Genomic DNA, 18,633 nt, shown 5'->3' with positions numbered 1-18,633 from the left:
GTCAATCAAATCACTTAGGTCTTCTCGTTGGCATGATTCATCTCCATATACCTTCTTGGTCGGAGTCGGGTCAGGCCCCCCTCCCACTTCCTTAGCATTCGTATCTGCCGAAATGGTTGTGTCTCCCATTACCAATTCTCTCCTCGGCTTCTTTGCCTGTTGGGGATTTTCTCGTCTTGGTGGTGTTCTTAGATTCCTTAAAAAAGCCCTCGAGCTATTTGTCTTCCGTTTTAATCCTTCATTTTTAGTTTTTTTTCCATTTTCATTGGGTTTCGTCTTCAGCTCACTTTCCTTATCTAAGAGCAGGTCTTTGGATGTCCCACCTCTAAAGATGGCGAAGTTTGTTTTTTCTGATTGTAATTTAATATCAGAAGTTCCCATCCCCTTACAGCCAGGAGAGATCAATATTACCTCTTTGGTCATTTGCTCATTTTGCATAGGTTGATAAGGTTTAATTTTGCTCAGTTTCATGGGACCTTTACCTCGACGCGGATTTTCAACCAAGCTTATCTCATCTTTTTCCTGTTTACATAGATTTCGCATCCACTTGCAGTCTTCCAGGACCGCCTCCATCAATAGGGACTTGTCATTAGCATCTCTCCTTGCTAGATCCGTAAGGCGATTTTGCCAAGTGAGCGATTTTTCGGCTTCTTTGTCCATTCGTACATTTAAATTTCTCAAGGACAATTCTGTTTGTATGTTTGCCTCTTTGATTTGTATGTTAGTAGTGGTCATCTCTTTCACAGAATCATTTATCATCTCATACAGTTTTAGGTATGGGGCCAGTGTGATGTTCAAAGAGGTCATAATCACTTGCTGAAGGTGTTTCATATCCTTTTCTCTGGTCATTTGGTAAGCGTCTTTAATTAGGTGTGTAATTTGGTCTTTCGTAGAAGTTTCAGAGCACTGCTCTTGACCGTCCAACACAGAATGGCCTTGTGGTTTTGAGCTTGTCGGTCTCTCTTCGAGGCATGGGTTTCTCCTCTCCGTTAAAGATCTTTGTAATAGGGTCAGTGGCCTAGGGTCTCTTTGGGGTATTGCAACGAGGAGCTCAGCCTCCGCGACCTCCGACTCCAAAGAGTTCCCTTTTATTTGATCCTTTTCGAGTTCAGCCATTTTTTCGCTTATTATCGAGAAGCTCCTCCTTTTTTCTCTCTCTATTTTCCCCGTCAGAAGGGTAAGGTCTTGCATGATTTTGCTAGCTAAATTTGAGTTGCTCATATTTGCTAGTGGCAACATTGTCATTCCCTCAACACCTGTAGTTTTTGACGGAATTTCGCTATCAAAATTTCACAGGGTTTCCTTTTCTAGTCTGGCCTTTGGGGGGAGCATCCCCTTTGGATAGGGCGACTCCGGCATATCTCTATGGAGGGTCCAAGAAGGAAATTGATGGGTCGTTAGGTCATTAGGTATCAGGGCAGTTGCCTCCTGCTGGATGTTATTTTGGGGGGTCTTTTCCTTGAGCCACAGACCTCTGTTCTCTTCCCTGGATGGCTGGGAGATGTCGCTTATTGTTGTGGGTTCTTCCATGGCTCTCAGATGTTGTTTATTTTTCTCTGTTTCCCTGTTGGGGTCTGGCGAAGCTTTCTCCCATAATTCTAAGTCTTTTGTGGTCCATTGAACCTCCTTTTCCCAGACAGACTCATACAGTAAAGGTCTGTTTGTAGTTTCCTTTAGAGTCAAAGTAGGGGAGGTCAATGGCAGACTAGAGTTTTCATCCGAAATGCTTTCGCACATATTTAGTATAGGTGCAGTACCATAATTGGCTGCATCATAAGTCGGCATGTGGATAGTGTCAATTCCCTTCCTTAGGGAGATTGCAGGTGGTATCGAATCACGTGAGTCTCTCCATATTTCAAAGTTGCTAGGCTGATCTGATATATCCATTGTCTCTTCAGGGCTCAGATTAGCCGAGAGAACTGGGCTTTTCTCGGATGATACCCTTACCATTTGGTTTACTTCAACTAAGCTTTTTTCTTTGTCTCTTGGGGACTCGGTGTTGGTCGTTTTACTCAGATATCTTTCACCAGAAATTGAATCAGACTTCTTAGCCTGGTCGGCATCCTCGTGCGGGTTCGATGTTTCAGCGGGGGGAGAAGGATGACTTATAAGTTCTTTGACAGTAGGAGCTGTGCAAGCCATAGGTAGAACAGGCGATTTTGGAGCTAGCCGCACAGGGTCTTCTATTGCCATACCCAGCCTTTTCTCACTACCTATATCAATCGTTGGGGCCCCCATAGATGAGCTTTTCCGCTTCTTGGTGCAGAAAGGTAGGCGAGATTGTTTCAGCGTTGACATATTCTGTACACACTCTGGGCTGGCATTTGCTTCCGGAAGTGATGTAAATTTTTGCCTTACCTGCAGGCGAGTTCGCACGGCTGTTCCTTGTGACTCCATGTGTACAGCTGTAGGTTTCATCCTGTATTGCAGCTCCTCGGTGTGAGCTTTATTTCCTCAGCTCAGCTTGCCGTTACAATAGGCTATTGCGTACGCAGCCCAGCAGCCAAACAGCACAACAGCAGGATACTCCGTTGAGTCGATGCCCTTTGCGCGCTCGGGCTTAGCGCCGCAAGGGTGCTTGGGAAGTCCTTATATACTTCCTGGAGGCGGTGCACGGAGGCGGGAAAGGGGCGGAGCTGGATTCGCACTTCTCTCTCCTTCTGTGCGCCGCTCCTCGCTCTCCTCGCTCTCCTCGCTCTCCTCGCAGCAACAGCAACAGCTGATCAGGACCGTAAATGCAGCCACAGCACAACAGCAGGATACTCCGTTGAGTCGATGCCCTTTGCGCGCTCGGGCTTAGCGCCGCAAGGGTGCTTGGGAAGTCCTTATATACTTCCTGGAGGCGGTGCACGGAGGCGGGAAAGGGGCGGAGCTGGATTCGCACTTCTCTCTCCTTCTGTGCGCCGCTCCTCGCTCTCCTCGCTCTCCTCGCTCTCCTCGCAGCAACAGCAACAGCTGATCAGGACCGTAAATGCAGCCACAGCACAACAGCAGGATACTCCGTTGAGTCGATGCCCTTTGCGCGCTCGGGCTTAGCGCCGCAAGGGTGCTTGGGAAGTCCTTATATACTTCCTGGAGGCGGTGCACGGAGGCGGGAAAGGGGCGGAGCTGGATTCGCACTTCTCTCTCCTTCTGTGCGCCGCTCCTCGCTCTCCTCGCTCTCCTCGCTCTCCTCGCAGCAACAGCAACAGCTGATCAGGACCGTAAATGCAGCCACAGCACAACAGCAGGATACTCCGTTGAGTCGATGCCCTTTGCGCGCTCGGGCTTAGCGCCGCAAGGGTGCTTGGGAAGTCCTTATATACTTCCTGGAGGCGGTGCACGGAGGCGGGAAAGGGGCGGAGCTGGATTCGCACTTCTCTCTCCTTCTGTGCGCCGCTCCTCGCTCTCCTCGCTCTCCTCGCTCTCCTCGCAGCAACAGCAACAGCTGATCAGGACCGTAAATGCAGCCACAGCACAACAGCAGGATACTCCGTTGAGTCGATGCCCTTTGCTCCTAAATGGAGCAGAGGTAACAAGCGCAGCAGGCTTTGTGCTCTGTGTCCCAAATCCTGCATGAAATCCGTGCATAATGGCCCAGGACAGACTCAACAAAAGGAGGGCTTGTCTCCCCCTGTTAATTGCTTTCTGTGCCATTTAGCACGGCCTACACAATGAACCTGCTACTGTCAGGGTAAGTTTAGGGTTGAGTTAGTGTTGTGCTTGAGGGATGGGATTAGTATTACAGTTATGGCAGGTACAAGGTTGAGGGTTGGTTTAGTGCTACAGTTAGGGTTATGGTTAGTGTATGGGTATGGTTAGGTTCGGGAGCTTAAAATTGCAGTTGGATTTGGACTTTGTAATAACATGTGACAATGGTCCGCTTTGTAGGTATGAAGTTGCATACAGATAAAGAAATACTTTTGCCCCTTTCTCCATTCAATGCTGTAGCTTCTTAGCTCCAGGCCCCAATCTTACCAATACTCACCAATGTTTCCCGCAGAATATCCTCCCACGATTAGTGTATAATTACTTGACGGCCCCAGGAGTTTGAATCTGCTGTACACTGCAAACCCTGATTGTCCCTCAAAGTCCTTAGTGTCGATACGAAGCTGGTGTGATCCTGAGAGCAAGGAAGGGGGAAAAAGAGAAGAAAACGTGAGAAATGCAGGTCATTAATGCAACACACAGAAGAAAAGGGAAGAGAAAAGAAAATAAGGCATCTTAGAATGAAAAGTTATGAGTGGGGAAAAGATGGATAGAAATGCATAGTGAGAGAGATGGAGAAACAGAAAGGCTTTTGCAGTTGTTGGTGTGAGTACAGGTAAAGAATGAGAGGAAGGGAGATGAGGGTGTACACATAGTGAGAGGCAACAAGAAGGCAGCGAGAAGTAAACTGTCCAGTAAGAGCTGAGAATGATTGGGAAAGAGAAGGAGACACCAATCACTGATGGAGTAGGCAATCAGGTGACAAGAGTGTGTGACATCCCTTCTGAACTCTTGGGCTGTCCAAGTGAAAGGCAGAAAAGTAAAGGGTGAAGAGCAGCCATTGACCTGCCTCTTTGCCTCTTATCCGATGACCTTTGCTGTGTCCTGCTAATTGTCTAAGTACCCTTTATTGCTTCTTCTCAGCTTCACCCTCACCCTAAAGTTCTCATGCTATCTCTTCCTTTCTCTTCTACTTCTCTCATCATTCTCCTCTGCTCAGAACCATTTCAACTCGCTTCCCATTCCTATCATCTCTTCTCGTCAACACCAACTCTCTTCCCGCTCCACTACTCTTTCTATTCACAAAATCTACTCCAGCCTTAACATCCATTAGACATCCTCTTCTCGCATCTACTCCAGTGCCTCTCTATTTCACAGACTCAACGTCGCTATGCTTCTACAGCTCACTCTCTTTCTATTGCTCTTTGGAATGCACAGTGTCTGCAATTAAACCTCCTTTACCTCTGACTTCTTCCTTTCTCATCCTCCTTCTCTTGACTTCATTACCCTTACTGAAACCTGGATCTCTCCCTCTGACTATGCATCCTTTGCTGCCCTTCATGACCCTGCCTACTGCTTCACTCACTCTCCCTGCCCCACTGGCAGGGGTGTTGGTGTAGGACTGTTTTCATCCTCCAAACTTCCTATCTCTCCTACTTTCATATCTCCTGCTAATTCTCGCTCATTCGAATATACTATCTCCACAATCACTGCCTCATATGGCATACATATTATCTCTCGCTACGGCCATTTGGTCCAGTAGGTCAATTCTTCGATCACCTCTTTTAACTAATTGACTCTCTCCCTCCAAATCACCAACTCATTGTCATTGGTGATTACAACCTCCCCTCTCTCTGCTGCTCTATCCACTGTCTTTATCTCTCTTCTCCTTAATCAATCACTCTCTTTTGTCCACTCTCTGACCACCCATTCAAATGGAAACTCCCTTGACCTTTGTTTCATCTCCTCTCAACTCTGCCTGTAATATCTCTAAAGCACCTTCTCCCTCTGATCACCCTATCATCTTTTCCTCAATCTCCACTTCTGTTTCTTCCTCACTCTCTCCATCTACTGCAACAATTACTAAGTGCAAGATTCCCTACTCCAAACTTAGGACTACCTCTCTAACTTACACCAGTCTCTCTGCTCCTACGCTGACCTCACCTTTCCATCCACTGAAGAAGCCTTCACTAAATTTAACACTGTTCTTTATGCTCCTTTTCCTCTCACTACTGTGAGACAGGCATGGCATCAAGAGATGACACAGACAACAGAATGTGAATTCAATAATGGAATCTTTATTGAGTATCAGGATGGGTGCAATGCCTAACTTGCCCTTTAGATATGGAGGGGATTGCCCTACCTAAAGAAACTAAGGAAATTATATGTCCATAAGTCCAAATCAAGAGTCTGTCTGTGTCAAAACCTTTGCTTGCCCTCACGTCTAATACAGAAATGTAGTGTAGGATTTTTCTAACTCAAATAGTGTTCAAATAAAAGGCTGGAGCAGCCTCTAGCTGCCTTCGCAAGTTCAGGATACAGTTCCAACAATGTTAGGATTCAAATGTTCATTCAGGATTTAGGGTTCCCTTCCCCAAGTAAGTACTGGTTCACAAAACAATGTTCCAAAGGAGCTCGGGGTTCCCTTCCCCAAGCTTCAAGCACTGGTTCACAAAAACAAACCCACACTCTTCAGCTTTCTCTTGTTGCAGGATGGCTTTCACACTTCTCTTGGTTTTGTTGGGGCTTCCTGGTCTAGGCTCTGTTGACAGGCTGCATGGCCCACCCATTATAGGACACTCAACCAGTTGCCCTTGTCCCACTTTCTGCCAGCGTGGCAGTTTACAAAGACTCACAAGCTCAAAGATTGATGATTTGCCTTCTTGCTACTTCTTTAGCTCTCTTTTCCCAAAATGTAATTTGTTGGATTTGATTTACAACCTTCACTTTTGTTCAGTTTACTTTTGCCCGACAAGCATTTTGCTCACACTTCTTCTTGGTTAATCAGAGACTTTTGAACACGTATCACTCCAACCTGACCACTCTGATACGTGTTTCTAGAAAAAACCTGTCAAGCCTTTCATTCCTTTCAGTTAATTCCTCTGCTTCAATTGGAGGCTTTCGAGATGTGCAGATCGCATGCGACCACTCCGATACAATGTAATTCAGTCTTTCTCACACGCACACCGGGTTTCTCGCATTCCTTTGAAACTCACTGGTCACAGCGTTCTTCTCCTCTGTTTTCTCGTTATGATGATTTCTGGGACTTGATGTCAGGGTTTCACTGCCTGCCCTTCGGACACCCCTGAATTGATGCTTCTATTCAGGGTAACAAGCATTTATTGGGCATAGCGAATGGACCGCCATTTTCCACGGCTGCCTTCCCCCGCCTTCTCCGGCTCCTTGGAGACACGGCTCGCTCGCCACACAATGATACTCTGCTGGGCTCTGCAGTCTGTCTGTGTCTCGGCATCCCGTTCTCTTCTGGCTTCACAGTGGTTGGTCTTTCCTTTCTGCCGCTCTCCCTATCCTTCTGATCGCCAACTTTTAATACACCTGTAATCCATTAAGGGTGTTCAAATATGCTTCTCTTGCCGGTTTTGCCTGACTCCAATCAAGCTAATTACTGGGACATACCTGATCTTCAGCTCTGTAGTGTTCAGGCTCCCGCTTCTTTGTCCCAGTACTATAGTGGTGTTTCCCATAGGAAGCGTGCATTACTCTTAGCTGTCTCTTCCTCGTCTCAGTTCTTGAAGTAACTTTACAGGGAAAGGACTGACAATATCCCATAAAGACTGAGGGAGAGTCTTATAAGTCAGTGTTAGAGAAGGGGGGCTACCATGTCTTGCCTTCAGGTACCCTCTCTCCAATCCCCAAGGACCCTCCATCGAGGTGATCCTCCATTGTTTGTCAACCCCAAGGGTCGGTATCCAAAGGTGATGGCCTTTCCCTGGCCACCTGAACAGAAGATCCCTGGGGAGTAGATGTGAGAGTACCTTCAGGTTTCTCACACTACCCTTTTACTACACTAAACACTCCTAACTCATCACCTCCACGCCCTGGATTACACTTCTCATCCACATCCTGAAAACAGTGCAGAACGAGCTGCGCATTTTGCAAAGATCAAGACCCTCATCTGATCCCAGCTCTATCTCGCTGCTTTTCAAAACTATTTCTGTACTTTGCCAAACGTGACTTCTATCTCATTTCATGTCAATACTCCCAACCTAGGTGCCTCCAAAACCCTCTCAACTCAATTCTCTCACCCCCTAAACCCACCTCCATCTCCTCTACTTTTCCTGCCAATGATCTTGCTCTCTACTTTTCGTCTCAAATTTATACCATTCACCTCTGCCTGCTTACTTTTCGCCACCACTCCTACCTTCCTCTCCCACAACTAAGTCTTCCTTTGCCCCCACCAATCCTAATGAGATTATTGCCCTACTTCTCAAGGCTAACCCTTGCTGTGCCCCTTCTGTTACCGCACATTGTGAAGCACAAAGCTCCCAGTGTTGCTCCACATCTTACTTCCCTCTTTGAATCCTCTCTTGACAATGCCACTTTTCCCTTATCCTTTAAGGTAGCTATGGTCATCCCTCTCCTTAAGAAACCTGATCTAGATCCTAACTGTCCTGCCAGCTACCACCCTGTCTCTCTTCTTCCACACGTTTCCAAAATCTTAGAGTGAGTAGTGTTCAATCGACTCACTGACTACCTTGATACTGTAAGAGCGTAGATGTAGGAGACAGGCACACCGGTGCCATAATTTTGTGCAAAGACTTTATTGTGTAAAATGAAAGAGAAACCGCTATATGGCCCTATTACTAAGAGTGGTTTCCCTACCTCAACCAACTACTAAGGGCTCAGTCAGGATGTCAGTCAAAACAAGTAGTTCAACGTTATGTATCAAAAACCTCTTTCCTTCCCTTACATTCTAAATAAAACTAAGTAATGGAGTGATCATTTTGGTCCAGAATAATGGCTCCCACCTTCAGGATGATAAAACAAAGTTCACTTTGGCGTGATGACTAAGGAAAAGTTCTTTAAAAAGGTCAAAAACAAAAGTCTCAAAAGTCTTCTTGGCTTGGCACTCTACCAATGCACATGGAAAAAGAAAGTCTTGTACCTTCATAGTGTTAGGGCGAGAGGACTCCCTCTCCCACTAACCTTCGTCAGAATTCTCTATACTCTTTACAGCGCCAGGATGAACAACTTCTATCTCCTGGTCTTTACACTGCAATTCACAATGCCAGAGGGAATGACTCCCTTCCCCTGGTCTTATTTGGGCTTCTCAGAATGCCAAGGAAATGTCTCCCTTTCCTTGGCTTCTCACCGTGTTCACAAACACCAGGGTGGGACGATTCCCTTCCCTTGGCCTTTCTCAGGCTGTCATGATGCCAAGAGAAGGACTACCTTCACTATTCAGTTTTCACTATTTTTATTCAGGTTCTAGACCCAGGTTTATCTTCTGTGTAGACTTGGTATGCTCTCCTGCCAAGTACTGTGTTTAGCTTCTTTATTTGTACTATTTCTATTCAGGTCCCAGACCCTGGTTTCTCTTCGGCACAGACTTTGTATACTCTCTTGTCAAGTAATGTAACGAAGGAGCGGGTATTTGGTTTTATTATACCCGTACTGCATCATTGCCTCCAGTGTTAGCTTGCCCCTACCAGTCCCTGAGCATCGCCAGTTACCTTTAGTGTATGTTGGTTGCTCGCCCCGTTGTTTCTGGCATCCTCTCCCTTTCTTCTTACATCGTGTGGTGTCTCCGTCTCCTACCCTTGCCGGTCCTCAGGCTCTGTTTCGTTCTGGATGGTTTCAGCATTACTCTCACTCACCACACCATCGTCCCGCAGCTTCCCTTTCTCTGCTAGGCTTCGGCAGCACCTTCGGGGGAAGAAGTCCTGGCATTCCTGCAATACCAGGAGCAGTCTACTCTCAGCTCTCCATCAGTCTTGCCAGCCTCTCTTTTGCACTTCCCAGGTTCCTGGGCATGTCGCACCAATAGGCTACTGCTTCTTCTGTCCCTACTTTTGTTGTTCTTCATTCACTTTTATACTCTTACAATGTCCAAATATACTGAGATGCTCACTTTGGTTCTCCGGAGTGCTCTTCACAACTCTGCACATCTTCTCCGTCCCAGTGTGATTCTGATCACTCTCAATTGGGGTTGCTGGACTCTTACTTGTCCCAGTTTTACAGCATACTTTGGGCAAGTAGTCCTTACTCTTCCTCGTCTCACTGGTTCTCACAATGGCTTGGACGAGCTACTTGACACACGTATATGGAAGTGTGAGGGAATGGTGTATTGTGTCCAGAGAATGAGGGTGAGGGAGGTTGGGATGTATTGTGAACATACCTCGTTATTCCCGGATAGTCGTCCCTATTCCCACAGGGGGGGTTTCCTCCCCATGAGATCCACCCACTGAGTACCACCCCCAGGGGACTATAGAGTGGCGGCCTCACCTCCCTGGTCTTATAGGAAGTAGCTGTCATGATCACTGCTTCCAAGGAGTCAGGAACAGCCCAATGTCCTTGGAAGCAGGCCCCTAACTGTTATCTTAGGCACCAGCCGGTCCCCACTGGGAGCTTTTGGACCTTGTCCTGGCGCCGGTGGCACCAGGCTCATCAAAGCCATCGGTCCCGGCACTGGAAGCGCCGGGCTCATAATATGTATGAAGATGCTTGGGTGGACTTACCTGCAGCAGACCATGCTGATTACTTACCAGCCACATAGGAATCCTCTGTGAACAGGAACTACTTTCTTACCTGGGTGGGGCAAGCTCCACTCCCTGGATACAACACGGGAACTCTTCTGGAACTGGAACTCTTTTCTTACCTAGGCGGGGCCGTGGAGGAAGACGCCTCATCACTCCAAGGCTATTTAAACCACACCCGATTGAACAAACGTGCTTCGCGTTATTCTGCATCTGCAGCAGAACGCTCACCGAGTCTGTTCCAGCCTTTCTTCCTTCCGATCCTGAACCTGCAAGAACAATACTTACCACTCCTGTATCCAGTATTCACCAGCACCTGCAAAGACAAGAAACAACAGGTTAGCACTGCAACCTTTACACGCAGCGCTTTCCTCACCTGATCCATCGGCAGCGAACATTTCTTCACGCTGCACCTCCGCCTGTGAATACAAAAGCATTGTTATTACTTACCGGCACTCCGCGAATTCCGGATTTCTTCAACGCTGCAACCCAGCATCTGAAAGACAAACGAAGAGACATTAGACAGGTATTTACTCACGTCCATCGTGCTCGCCACAGTAGAACGCCTGCAAATACTCCGGCGTTTTCCAGCATCTCTTCAGCACGAACTCACAGCTGCAAGGGAAAAGAGACAGTTAGAGCGCTTGCATTTACTTACGCATTTCCAAGCGCTTCATTCCAAGGCTCTGGCTCCAACTTCGGCTCTCTTCACTCCATCTCCTATCTCAAGAGCCCTGCAAGACAAATAGGAAAAAGCATTATACAGAGTCCTGTTCTATATTAACGTGCCCACGCACCTAAAGACTAAAAGGACTAAAAAGGTGTCCAGAAACTCACCGCTCGTGCAGTTAACGACGGTAGCGATCCTCTGATGTCAAGAGGCCTATGTTTCACCAGTGAAGGAACTGGCAACGGCACCCTGCACCAGAGGCAGATGGAGAGTCTAGCATTCACCTATCTAAGGTGAGCACGTTGACATGGGGGCTCTACGGAGAAGCTAAGAAGAGAGAGAGAGAGAGGGACATTCAACAACCCAGATCATTAACCCCCATATTCTTTCACCTGCAGAAATCTCACTCTTCGAGTTCGACACACAGTGCGAAGAGGTTCGGCCCCAGAAGCAAATTGAGTCCTGCACATCACTTTTCGGGTCACAGACACCTTCCTGCCAAGACCAGCGCCTCCGTGGGAATCAGGTGAGCGTTACAGTAGCTCCCTCTAGGGGAGAAGGGATGACATCCATGGATCTGTCACAATACTGACAACCTCCAGAATCCTCTTCAATCTGGCTTCCGACCCCTGGATACCACTGAGACAACCCTCCTTAATATCAGCAACTACATCTCTTCCGCTCGGCATGCACACCTTTCATCTATTCTTATTCTTCTCAACCTCTCTGCTGCCTTTGATACTGTCGACCATTCTCACCTTCTCTCTACATTATCTCTCCTTGGCATCAGAGATAAGGCCCTTGCTAGGTTTGCTTAATACCTTGTCCCCAGACACTTTGAGGTGTCCTTGGATAGCCTTACCTCCACACTCATGCCCCCACTGTTGGAGTTCCTACGGGGTCTGTCCTTGCTCCACTTATCTTTATTCTCTATACTTCAGCTCTTGGCGCCATAATCTACTCTTTACAGATTTTCCTACAAAATCTTTGCTGATGACACTCCGATCTTCTTTGCCTTTCACACCTTATCTGATGAGCTGTTGCCAAAAATGTCAAACTGTCTCTCTGCCATGAAATATTGGATGGCGTCTCACTCGCTCATGCTCATCTCCATTAAGATTGAAGTTCTCTACTTCCCCGCCAAAGAGGATATCTCTTCCTCTGCTCTTCTTCTCTTCTGACTACCTTCCTTTCTCTGTTTTATCTCTAAATCTGCCACTGTAGCCAGACTCAATCTCCTCAATATAAGGAAAATCTGTCACCTTCTTCCTTTCAATACTGCTAAACAGCTAATCTCATCCTTAGTCCTTTCTAGATCTGTCTAGTATGCCAATCTTCTCTATGGCTTTCCCAAATATGCTTTTTCACGTGTGGACAAAGTCCCCAACTACATGGTCTGCACACTTTTCAATGGTTCTTGTTTTTCCTCTACCTCCACTGCACATTGCCAGATTGGCTGGCTATATATGAAACCAGGGGCTAAGTATAAACTTCTCCTCATCATCTTCAAAACTATCAATGGACATGCCCCACCCTACTTATCTGCTCATCTCACTCTCTACTCTCCCCCTCGCTCATTAAGATAATTCTCAGCTCACCTCCTTGCCACCCCTCAAGCCTCCTGTGCTCCCTCTTAATCCAGCTTTCTCTCTCCCTCGTACCCCTACTCTGCAATTCTCTCCCTCTCCCTCTGCATACTACCCCAACTCTCGCACTATTTAAATCCACCCTCAAAGCTTTCATACATTCTGAAGAACCTGATTCCTAGCACTCTATGGTAATCCAGCACCCTGTTCTTTACTCTCCCTACCCTTCATAGACAACCCTACAGCAGCTTTCCATCATCCCTCCATCCTTAATTCAGCACTTTCACCACCATCCCGTTCCTATGTCATTCTGTCCTCATCCCTGGTTTATGTTTCTACCTTCCCCTTCAACATCTGTTCTTTAAGTCAAATTCTCTCACCCCATTGTACAGGACCAATGTCGTCCACTCTGAGGGAGGCAGAGGTGCGTCCCTCAACCTGATAGGTTGAGGGACACAATTTATTCAGCTTGCAATATGCTCAAAGCCAACTGCTACAGGCTACATCTTAACAGACCTTTTAACAGACAGGGGTCTTCACTTGACAACCTGACAGTACAGACACCAGTGGAGGTGTCAAGAGCAGTGAGATCCGATGACGTTGCCATGTCATGTGTGCAATGACAGGTGATGAGGAGAAGGGAACATGGATGCACCCTCTCTGTTGTGTTTGACAGCTAAAATCAGGCAGATGTCACTCTACCTCAGAGGCTCCATGTAAAGCTTTAAAAGGATTGGTGAGAGGATGGAACATTGGGGGACTCCGCAGGAGACCTGGAGTCAGTTATGTGTAAAACCAGAGGGTGTTTCACTACCTAAACCCTGGGGATACCTTGCTCAGGTGGCCAGAGCACGGCCATCACAATTTGATCCAGACCCTGGGGGTGGACCAGTGCGGGAGGATCACCTGAGTAGGAGGTCCTCGGGGAGTGGGGAGGAAACACTTGATGGTGAGACATGGTATCGCCCTTTTCCCAAAGCCCCTATCCTATCCTATTTCATGGGATACTCCAACTCCCAAACCCCCCCTTTTCTACACAAACACTGGGCCGAGGAAGAGGCGGTCAGAGGCTAAAAGGATTACCACCCATGCAATGCACTGGACATGTCCCAATAATGAGCTCAGGCAAGGTCAGGGACTTGAATTTAATCACACACACCTAACACCTTTTAACTCTCCCTGCATGGTTAAAAGGTGGAACACTGAGACGCACTTTGAGCAAGGCGGAGAGTGAAAAGAAGTAGTTCTTCCAGGGTGACGGCAACCCAGGTGAAGGGAAACAACAAACTGAGGGGCAGAATCCCACCCCCCCCTCCCGGCAAGAGATCATTATTTCCCAGTGGTCGTGAGGATTACGCACGTAAGTCCAGCTGGAAAGAAGAAAGAGTTTAAAGAGCGCAGCAAGGATACCAGCCACCCTGCCGGGTGAACAGCAGAGTTGGGAAGGTGCAGAGATGGCAGTGGCAACAGCCTTGACTTCAACATCATAGAAGCAAAGGAAAGAAAGCATCTTAACACGACCAGTGAGTTGATGGAAGCAATAAAAGTCCAGTCTGTGTTTAACTGAAATGTTTGCAACAGTATCTGAGGGGTGAAGGTTACATGTGTGCCAATAAGACGTGAGAGAAAGTGAGCCACTGTTAAGAACTGTGAATCAGAGTTTCAGAGTAGCAGAGTGGTTCGGCAAGCGAGGATTGCCCAATCGAAAGTCTCTGTGAAATGTTTTAAAGCTGCAGAGGCAGCAGGAAGTGATAGAAAAAAAGTAACCCAAAATCATACGAAAGAAGAGTATGAAAGACTTGAATAGCAATCTAATTAAACAAAAGCAAGACACCCGTAGAAACTACATTAACCAAGAACCGTTGGTCCTGAAGGAAAATCTGTAGAATTGAAGAAAGAAAGGAAAAGGTGGTCTAAGTGGTCATGTTGAGGTACACGACAAATCCTCACAGTTTGGAAATTCTTCGACAGTGAAATCAAACCAAGGAAGTGGCTCGAACCTGACGGAGGGAAGCCTAGGTGTGCGATGTGAAATAAAGCTTTGGGAAGGGAGCCCTAACAAGAAGAAAAGGTTTGAGCCCGACTGAGGGAAACCAAGGAGATAGAACATTTGAACTATTAAAGGAAGGCTATGGAGAAGGCTTGAGCCCGGCCGATGGGAGACTATGTTGAACTGCAACCAAACACTACACTTAGAAACTTTGTGCTGAACTGTGTAAAGAAGGAACATTTTTGCTGAACTGTGAAAAGACTTAAAGGGTGACCTGGACTTGGGTGAAGGGAACCTGAGAAGTTAAACCCACAAACTTGTGACTCAGGTTTGGAAGGCCAAGAAAGCTCCTCAAGGCAGAGGTCACCTAATTGTGTATGTAAGCCAGAGTGTGTCCGTCCATCACGTCCATCAGAGTGTTCCACCTAATCCTGTGCTACACAATGTGGGGATGAGAGTTTACACTGATTTATATTGTCATTCTGACATTTCTTTTCAACACTGATTTTTGCTTTAAGATACATTTCCCTTTGTCACGTAAGTTGCATTAGAGCAAGGGCAGGTATTAGGTTTTTGTTAGCATAGGCCTTTATTATTTGACAGAGACTGACTAGGACGGTCTCTTTATTATTTGATGGTCAAGAATATTCCCATCTTAGTTATAGGACCAGTTAGGAAGTATCCAACCCCCATTCAAGTTCAAATAAAGGTTTTAAAACTTGCTACTCTTGTATCCGTGTCTACTTGTGATACCATGCCTCCCTCACAGTTAGAACCCAATAGGTTTACCTGGACAGCGTGGTGTCTGCCTGAGAGGTAGGAGGTAAGCCAATTTAAGACAGTGCCAGAGAAACCCAACCTGTTAGGAATGAGGGCGAGAAGGATACAGTGGTCAACAGTGTCGAATGCAGCCCAGAGATCAAGGAGGACGAGGAGGCATGAGTCACCCTTATTCATGATTTGGAGAGCATCATCCACCACCTGGATGGTGGCTGTCTCAGTGATACATTTTGGGTGGAACGCTAACTGATAGTCATTTAGGAGGTGGAGTTGTTCGATTCTGGCAAGTATTTGTGTAGCAATTACTTTTTCAAAGATTTTGCCAATAAACAGGGGGTTCATAATGAGCCTTTAGTTGGCCAGGTCGTCTGGATCTAGTGTTGGTTTTTTCAAAAGTGGTGACATGAGACCAGTCTTGAGGGTGTCGGGAATCATCCTTCTTGATGATGCTGAGGGGTGCATTGAGCACCAGGCCTTCAATTGTTTAATGATGGAGGCCGGAATTATATCATCACAGTAAGAAGTAGGTTTCAGGGAGGCAATCATTTTTAGGAGTTCTGGGGGAAAGAGATGGGAGAATTCGGTCCGATGATGGCAGTGTGCGTGCAGGCTGTTTCAGGTGCTAATGCTGTGAGAGGTTTATTTGATGGGCTCCTGGATTTTGTCTATTTTTTCAATGAAAAATGTGTTGATTCTGTCGCATTTTTCCTGAGTTTGTTGGTCCCTCTATGTTGGGTGAGGGTTTGGTATGTTGCTTTACTACTTCAAAAAGGGCTTTGCTCCTGTTAAAGGCTTCCACAAGGTGGTGGAGTAGTAAGCAGCATTAGGCTCAGTAATCAGAATCCTGCGGTTTGGGCGCAGGGATTTGAGGTTGATGAGGTCTCCTGACTTAAGTTTTTTGCGCCACCATTTGTCTAGGACTTCGATTGAGCGTTTGTTGGAGGCAAGCTCAGGGGTGTAGCATGGGCGGATGGTTTGGTTTTAGCCTGCTGGATTTTAGGGGCTATGAGTGTCCACCAGTTTTATAGCAGAGTTGCTGAATAATTCCAGGAGTCCAGAGGCATTCCCTGTTGTTGGGAAGTCTGCAAAGTTTGCTTCTAGTTCACTGAATGGAAGGTTTTTGAATGTGTGGCGACGTTTAGTCTGTCCTTTGTGAGCCTTAGTCAAGTGGGTGACTGATAATGGGATGGCGGGATGGTCAACCCAGTCAAGTGGGATATGGTCTGCACAGGTGATACAGAGGATGTTGTGAAGACTAAGTCTATGGTGTTGCCTTTGTAGCGGGTGTGGGAGAGCAAAATTTGCTTAAGGTCCATGGAAGCGGTCAGTGCGAAAAGCGCCCTACGAGTATGGTTGTCAGCCTGTGGCTCAGAGACTTTAAAATCACAAAGAAAGACATTACTAGAATGTGCTAATTTGGCAGAGGAAAGTAAGTTGGAGATCTATACAACAAAAGAGTCATTTCTGTGAGGTGGTCTGTACATGAGGTGAAAGTGATGGATTCCTTATGCGATAGTGGGAATAGGCAGGTAAGTGATTGAAATGAGCTTGTTCGGGGAGATGGGATGATGGAGCATGGCCATTCGCTCCTGTGAATGATTGCCACTGCACCTCCTAACCTTCCTGGCCGGTCGGCATTAGATGGAGTAGCGTTGGGGTAGGAGGACGTCAAAAAAACATTTGTGGAGGATGGGGTAAAGCATGTTTCAGTGATGAACAGGACATCAAGGTTGTTGTACGAGATGAGGTGAGTGATCTCTGCAGCGTGGGCGACTGCTGGGCCAGCATTGATCACCATGAGAGGGCGTGTGCATGTGGTCTGTGGGTTTTGGATGGGGCAAGAGCAATATTGATGAGGTTTGCTAGGGTAGCTTGCCGGGGCTGCCCAGGGCAGTTGGCCATTCAAACCCTAGTGAGAGTGGGCATGGCCTGTGGAGAGAAGAGACACATGGTGATGTCTTTTGGTGAGTAGCAGTAGTAGTGATTAGGTTTGAGGTGAAATTCAAAATAGCGGGTCAGGCAAACAGGTGAGGTCCTTGTCTTTGCACGTCCTTTGCTGAGGACGCTGGCAATGAGGACGCCTAAGGAGAACTGAATAAATAGGTGATGGGCGGAGCAACTGAGTGGCAGGGTCTGGTCACATGACCTGCAGCCTACTGTCTGTCTTCCTCTTTCGCTTGTTGCCTAGTCTTTAGGTTTCACAGCAAGTTATCTTCGTCAGAGCATGTATCTAAAAAGACACAATTACTCACTATCAGACCTCTCTCCTCAGGGGCATCAAACCCTTTTTAACACCCGATTTGTTTACCGTCTGCAGCCTAGATGGTATTGCTTTCTCATATACATGGTGGCAATGCCTTCATGATGGAAGTTTCAAAATGTGCTCTGTGGCCTTTCAAATTGGCCTCTCACTCCGCAGCTCGACTAGTTGTGAGAGCCGTACAATGGGACAATCCTCTTGGCACTTCAGGGCTCTCATTTGAAGCCAGAATTCAACTTAGCTTTGTATTAGCTTATAATCTATTTTGCTTCAGTTATATGGCGGCTAAACTGCTCTGTTAGGCCCGGACTGGGCCTTTGAAAGGAGGACAGACACACCGATGGAGAATACACGTCTTTCTTTATTCTCATACATGTACCAACTGACCTCCCAAGCTCCTCCCCTCCTTCTGACGTACATCCCACATGCTGTCTCTCACGTGGTAGGGTTGCAGTCTCTTAAGGAGACACGAGCCCTGCAGTAGCATAGCCCCGTAACATCACCCCCGGACGAAATGTCCTTGCATCGAGTTCAACACTCTTCGACCAGGCGAGCTGGTTTCTTTATGGCGCGTTGCGGCCGGGTGCTGGTACCTTCTTGAGGATCTTCTTCAGGTCTCTCTGTCCTCTTGACTCCTGGCCGAGGAGAGAACCTTGGAGGCGTCCACAGTGTGTCTCGCCCATCCACTATCATCGCTTCAGGGTCTGGGGTTTGGAGTCTCTCGGAATCTGTGGTTGTCGCCAACTTGAACTTTGAGCAGTTCCTTGTGATTTCTCTTTCTTCATTTTCGGCGGTCACCATTGTTCCTCTAACGGCCGTGACCTGTAGTGTCTGCGGGGAGAATCTAGGGTCACTCTTCTTTACCGTTGGCTGTTGGACGAAAACCTCGTCTCCTACTTGAAAGTCTTTCGGACGTGCTCGCCGCTTTTCATCGGTTTGGGTGCGGGCTCGTTCTTTTCTCTGCGCATCTCTCTCTAGGAGTTGCATGTCTGTGTCCGGTCTGTTCAACGGATGTTGAATGATCCTTGTGCGCACTTGGTACTTTACCATAAGCTCAGCCGGGGTCTTGTTTGTCGCTTCATGCGGCGTGTTCCTGTAGTCCCGAAGCATTCTGCACAGAGCTTGGTGGAGATCTACATTTTCTAGCTTGGCTCTTTGTACCG

The 18,633-nt window shown here is 47.2% G+C and overlaps 1 protein-coding gene across 2 annotated transcripts in view; it reads right to left on the bottom strand.

The window, feature by feature from the left end:
- The window catches only part of LOC138503305 (veficolin-1-like), a 134,197-nt gene that overhangs the window by 69,122 nt on the left and 46,442 nt on the right, over positions 1-18,633 (bottom strand). For both annotated transcript variants that reach the window (XM_069622913.1, XM_069622914.1), the window contains one exon: positions 3,968-4,102. In XM_069622913.1, the coding sequence (XP_069479014.1) occupies positions 3,968-4,102 (135 nt within the window). The remainder of the gene's footprint in view (positions 1-3,967; positions 4,103-18,633) is intronic.

Source organism: Ambystoma mexicanum, chromosome 11 (assembly GCF_040938575.1).
Source record: "Ambystoma mexicanum isolate Mex_15411 chromosome 11, UKY_AmexF1_1, whole genome shotgun sequence".
NCBI lineage: Eukaryota > Metazoa > Chordata > Amphibia > Caudata > Ambystomatidae > Ambystoma > Ambystoma mexicanum.
The sequence above is the reverse complement of the archived record's forward strand: the minus strand, read 5'-3'. Positions and strand labels throughout refer to the sequence as shown.